Raw genomic sequence first — 6406 nt, forward strand, 5'->3', positions numbered from 1 at the left:
TCAAATACCGGTTTGCTGCTTTGTAGCATCTGTTTTCCTAATCTGATGTGTTTGTCTCGCAGAAACCGTCCATATTGTGCCTTTATCTGCACAAAACGGAGTGTGCTCTGAATCATCCACAAATCTCTTATCAGTTCGAGGATTACGCTTAAAGGTCCTGTATCATGCAAAATCGACTTTTTGTTGCTTTTAGCCATGTTGTTCTGCTATTTCCTTATCAAAAACACCCCCAGAGTGGTTTGTGGCTTCATTCACGCAGCTCCCAGTAATCCTCCTGAATCCTGCTCTCTGAGGCTCCGCCCTCTCCTGGTGAACGACTGAGTGTTCAGTTGTGTCGTAACAGCGGAACGGAAGTGCTCGACGTCTGTAATGTAATGTCTTAATTCTATGCTTACGGACGGATTTTAATTTGTAAAACAGCGTTTTCATTATTTCTGTCGTAAGAGAGAAACAAAGAGTAAAAAAAAAAGAAAAAAAAAAAAAAAAAAAGGATGTGCCCGAAGTGCTTCCAGGTCAGCTGTGGCCAAAACAAACACATCGCGTCTGAACAGATCAGTCATGTTTGCGCTGCAGCTGAAGATGGAGCTCGTTACCTACTCTTGACACACCTGTTTTTTATTCTTAACTAACGATAATGTCACGGAGAAAAAGAAGCGCGTTTGGCTACGAGGACGAGGAGTTTATATTCAACCCTTTTCAGGAAGAGGCCACTCAGCTGATTTTTTCTCCTGGATTCAGCGACTATCACCAAAATATTGTTTTTCTGTGACTGTCTCTGATGGATGTTTGGTGAACCTTCACCAGAATCAAAGTGGATTAACTTTTATAACCAACGCGAGTCCCATAATGTAAACAGCGATGGAGCAGAGGGTGAGTCAGTCCAAACGCGGGTTAGCTTGTGTGTTAGCATATTAGCATGTGTGTTAGCCATTTATGAAGCTGTGTTGCAGATGTCAACTCCGTATAACTGCATCGTGAAGTGACTTCACTTATTGTTGTTTATTTATATTACGGTAAAGTTGTATGTGTGGAGAGAGGGGGCGGAGTTAACTGAATCGAAGCGTTGTGTCTTCCGGGTTTGAAAAATACCTCCAGAAAACACTTATATTTATCACAAAAATGAGTGCTCCATAGTGGTAGAGGTACAATATATCATATAAATGCCTATACTTAACTTTGGAATGGCTAAAATAGCATGATATAGCTCCTTTAATCTTTCATGAAATATCGAAGGTTTTCATACCTAGACCAAGGCATTCAACTATTTCACTCTTTTCATCAGCAGAAAGATCCTTTTTCTGTCCCATATTGCTTGAAAATGATGATCTGCTTACTAAAGTGGAACACCCTTTTTCAGTAGTTTTTCCCTTAACTGGGCTTAACCTGAAAACTTTTTTTTTACCTTTCTGACACAAAAATCCAATTTGCATAATAATTTGGAACGCAGTGTATGTGTTAACATGGGACTGGAGAAGTCCACATAAAATCAGTCACTCCACGTAAACAAAGCCGTTTTTCGGCCGCTCTGAGAAACTCTGCAGTGTTGACTTGTTGGTGCAAATGAACATCGGCCATTTTACACAAATCAATCGACTAAACATCAGATTTGAGCGGAGAATATTTTCCCTCGTTCTCCGTTTAAATGAACGGGCTTCGCGCTTGACCGGAAGTGTCTGTACAGCGGAAGTGCCGAGACAACGCAAAAAGTGGCAAAAGTGGGCGGGGCGGAATAAGGTGAATAAAAACAGCCCAGACTGAGCTGAGTTTGCTGAGACCTGGCGACTCAGACTCCAGGTAGCCTTCTCTCCCCTATACTCGTGGGTTAGGTGAAGATGTTTCAGTGCTCATGTTAATATAAATGCTACTGGAAAACCAAAGTGGATTTTCCTGTTGGAGATTTGGCTCCTGCTTTGTTTGTGGTGTTGTTGTTTTTGAGACCAAGTTTGTACTGAAACCGTCAGAAAGGACGCCTGATCCCAAACTCTGCATCTGTGTAGGCGACTTTGTGTTTTTTCTCCTTTTTACAAAGCTGTGCCTGAAACTGTAGATGAAAGGTCATTCTGCCTCATTACGCTGGTCCAGCAGAAGTCTTTATAGATATTAATCAGTGACATAAGGCCCAGACAGGATTTAGGGATAGTTAAAACTACTTTAGTCCTAGTTTACATCTGGTTTAGTCCTGCTTTTGCCCCTTTTTTACGGGTGAAATGTCAAAGGAATTTGCCACTTGATCAATGCCGTGTTGAATGAACCATTTGCTGAATAGAAACTCACACAGAGGCTTGTACTTGAGTGACTTTTTGAAGAAATTGTACTTCTTTGAGTAGTTTAATCATACGGTACTTGTAGTAAAATCATAAGGAAGTACTTGTACTCTTACTTGAGTAAGAATAACTTTTCCATTGTGAGTACATTTTTAAGCAGCAAATGCTTCTTTACAATTGTTTTGTTTTTCTGTATTTCCTTAATTTTCTTGGAGTTTTCTTTGGAAATGTCAGGATTTTTTTTGTTTCACACAATTTATGGACCATTGAAAAGTACTTTATTACTTTTAGTGAAGTAAAATGATTTCAAAGTAATGTTATTCTTACTTGAGTAAATATATCCACCCACCTCTGCACATAATGTAAACAAAACACATTATTGTTTGGCCAGTGTACCTATATTTATTTCATTTCATTGTATTTGCACTCATCTGCCGTTCTCTTATCCCTGTGGAAGTGCTTTATTCCACATCTGCGGGGGAAGACGTGCAGCAGCAGCCTGTGCACGAGGAGATAAGCTGAAGTTCACACAAAATCAACAACTGTCACTTTAGAGTTTGGATGATTTTAGGCTCTTTTCATTTTAATTGGCTCATATTTAAGTCAACGAAAATAACTCGACATTTAAGTGATAGCTAGAGTCTCATAAACAACTTGTAATTTGGTTTTAGTCTCATTTTAGTCAGCAAAAATAATACTTGGATTAAAATGATATTATATAATTAATATTTGAGTTTGTGAAATGAGCAGCAGAGGGGCTTCACTAAAACAAAAGTGCACACATAAAAGTAATGCCAGCAGTAAAAGTGCGCGCTGCTCTGATAAACAATGGTTCCACCGCCTGCCAAAGTCAAGTTGAAGACACAAACAACAACACAGACCAGTGTCAGACCAGTGACAGCCATGACTAAAGGAAATCTTCTCTTCTTGTTTTCATCTCCTACTCGATTCTAGTTGTTGTTTTGTGCAGGAGAATGGCTCATTTCAAAATGTGTCTGAAATATAATCTGTATAGGATTTGAAATCCCTTCACTCTGCTGCTTTACGGCCGGAGTCATCAAAGTGGTCTGTTGCTCATGTTACGAGCTCGTCACACAGGACCGGAACGGACCGGAGCGGTTTGAAGGTGTTTCCACAGCCAAAGTGACCCGCTCCAGTCCCAGACCACTTCAGCCATGGGGTCCTGACCTGGTCCTAACTGTCTGTCTGTCCTGACCTGGAGGCTCTCTGTCCTGACCCGGAGGCTCTGGGTCCTGACCCGGAGGCTCTCTGTCCTCACCCGGAGGCTCTCTGTCCTGACCCGGAGGCTCTCTGTCCTGACTCGGAGGCTCTGGGTCCTGACCCGGAGGTTCTCTGTCCTGACTCGGAGGCTCTGGGTCCTGACCCGGAGGCTCTCTGTCATGACTCGGAGGCTCTGGGTCCTGACCCGGAGGCTCTGGGTCCTGACCCGGAGGCTCTCTGTCCTGACCCGGAGGCTCTCTGTCCTCACCCGGAGGCTCTGGGTCCTGACCCGGAGGCTCTCTGTCCTGACCCGGAGGCTCTCTGTCCTGACCCGGAGGCTCTCTGTCCTGACCCGGAGGCTCTCTGTCCTGACTCGGAGGCTCTGGGTCCTGACCCGGAGGCTCTGGGTCCTGACCCGGAGGCTCTGGGTCCTGACCCGGAGGCTCTCTGTCCTGACCCGGAGGCTCTCTGTCCTGACCCAGAGGCTCTCTGTCCTGACCCGGAGGCTCTGGGTCCTGACCCGGAGGCTCTCTGTCATGACTCGGAGGCTCTGGGTCCTGACCCGGAGGCTCTCTGTCCTGACCCGGAGGCTCTCTGTCCTGACCCGGAGGCTCTGGGTCCTGACCCGGAGGCTCTCTGTCCTGACCCGGAGGCTCTCTGTCCTGACCCGGAGGCTCTCTGTCCTGACTGTTGCAGCTGAATGAGTCTGTGGTGTTTTGCAGGTGGATGGAGCGCTTGGAGCAGAACCACAGTGAGATGGGGCGGTGGCTGCAGTTGGAGGGCTTCCTTCTGTCCCACAGCGACTCATACGCAGCGTTCAGCTGTTTCCTGCTGCTGTATGTGGTGGTGCTGGCAGCTAACGGCAGCCTGGCGCTGGTGGTGGTCTGTCGGCAGAGCCTGCAGACGCCCATGTATCTCCTGTTAGTGCAGATGACTCTGAATGACATGGTGGGCAGCTCGGCAGTGATCCCGCGGGTGTTGGCCGACCTGCTGCGTCCGCCGGAGCTGCGGTCCGTGCACCTGTACGAGTGTGTGGTGCAGGGCTTCCTTGTGCACTTGTGCAGCACAGCGTCTCACACCATCCTCATGATTATGGCCTTCGACCGTTACGTGGCCATCTGTGACCCACTGAAGTACTCCTCCATCATGAGCGGCCGCATGCTGCTGAAGCTAACGCTGTTAGCATGGGGCGGGGCCTTTCTGCTCATATTCATTCTGTTTGTACTGACCATGAAGCTAACGCGCTGCCGCTCCTTTATAACGGGACTGTACTGCTCCAACGCGGCGCTCTTTAGGCTCTCCTGTGAAAACACCATTGTGCAGAACATCCTGGGTCTGCTGTCCACCAGTGTAGTGTTAGCCATGTCCATCGGGATGATTCTGCTGACCTACACACGCATTACTCTGGTGTGTGTGACCAGCCACAGCTCTTCTCTGAACCGCCGCGCGCTGCAGACCTGCTCCACCCACCTGACCGCATACATACTGCTGCTGGCCAGTGGGCTCTCCATCGTGGCCATGCAGAGGTTCTCTGTGACGGTGGAGGTCCGGAAGGTGCTGGCTCTGCTCAAAGACCTGGTTCCTGGGAGTCTGAACCCCATCATCTATGGCCTGCAGTCCAAAGACATCCGCCGCACCTTCCTCTGGCGCCGACACAAGCGCAGTCCTGCAGAGAGACTGCAGTAGAGATGTTTGTTTCTGTGCTCTATCTCACTCTTCATGATCATCGCTTATACAAACTCTCATTGCTTTCCAATAAAAGTCAGCCCCATGTTTCATCCTGCTGCTTTTTGCTTCCACGACAACACAACCTGCTCATGAGGAGGTGCCTTTTGTTAAACAGAAAAAATTTGAATCAAATCAAACTTTATTTAGCGCTTTTCATACAAGATGCAACACAAAGTGCTTTACAATGCTTAAAAATCATTCAAATCATCCCCACCAGCAAATATACCGTAAATAACAGACTGAACAAGGAGAGCACTGGTAAGAAATGCAACCAAGTGCCCCAAGATAACTCTGGAGGAGCTGAGGGCCGTAATGTTGGAAAGACGCCTCACCGTGAGTCTTTTTGTTGACTTTAGGAATAACTAGGAGGCCCCTGCCGGAGGAGCGAAGGGGCCGTGAAGGTTCATTAGGTAAAAGCAGTTCTGAAAGATAAGAAGGACCAAGACCATTAACACATTTAAAAACCATTAAAAGAACTTTAAAATCAATCCTGAAACACACGGGGCCAATGCAGCGATTCTCAAACCGGTGTAATGTGGTCCCGCCTCCTGGTCTTCGTCAGGACACGAGCTGCTGAATTTTGTAAAAGTTGTAAACCTGAGATCCTCTTTTTGGGAAGACCAGAGAACAGGGCATTACAGTAGTCGATACGACTGGTGATAAAAGCATGCATGAGCGTCTCTGTGTTGGCCCGAGAGAGAATGGGGCGACTCTGGCTATGTTCTTTAGATGGTAAAAACCTATCTTTGTGATATTCTTAATGTGTGGAATAAAAGTCAGCTCAGAGTCAAAGATCACACCCAGGTTCTTCACCTGTGAGGAAGGATTAAAGACAGTGACTGTAGTTTGGGTAAAAGTTCATAAAGTGCAGTGTCTCATTCTGACCACATAGAAGCGATACATCCTCCTCTGAACTGCAGTCAGTCCTGTCGACAATTCAAGCTTCACTACGCTTTACAGTCACAAGTCAAAAGTCTCGGCTTGTCTTTCATTTGAACACTATTTCCATTGTGTGATTGTCGTTGATGATGAGTGAACACATGGGACTATGGAGGTCGTATATTTAATACCATTTATTCTTGGCCTTTTCTCCATCAGCTTCATAAGGTTGGTTTTGGATCCAGCACACAGCTTTACTTACCTTTGGAGCTGCATATTTGTTTTTACTTAGCCAACCTTATTTTTTAAATAAA

At 46.2% G+C, this 6406-nt stretch overlaps 1 protein-coding gene across 1 annotated transcript; it reads left to right on the forward strand.

Annotated features, from left to right (window-relative positions):
* Nucleotides 1-4394: 4394 nt before the first annotated feature.
* LOC306970058 (olfactory receptor 4B13-like) lies at nucleotides 4395-5171 on the forward strand (the record flags this gene model as incomplete). The annotated part of the gene is made up of 1 exon (XM_079565884.1): nucleotides 4395-5171. One exon carries the CDS (start codon nucleotides 4395-4397, stop codon nucleotides 5169-5171), a length of 777 nt encoding a protein of 258 aa, XP_079422010.1.
* Between the last annotated feature and the right edge of the window lie 1235 nt (nucleotides 5172-6406).

The sequence above is a fragment of the Gobius niger genome (genome assembly GCF_951799975.1).
Source record: "Gobius niger genome assembly, chromosome: 11".
Lineage (NCBI taxonomy): Eukaryota > Metazoa > Chordata > Actinopteri > Gobiiformes > Gobiidae > Gobius > Gobius niger.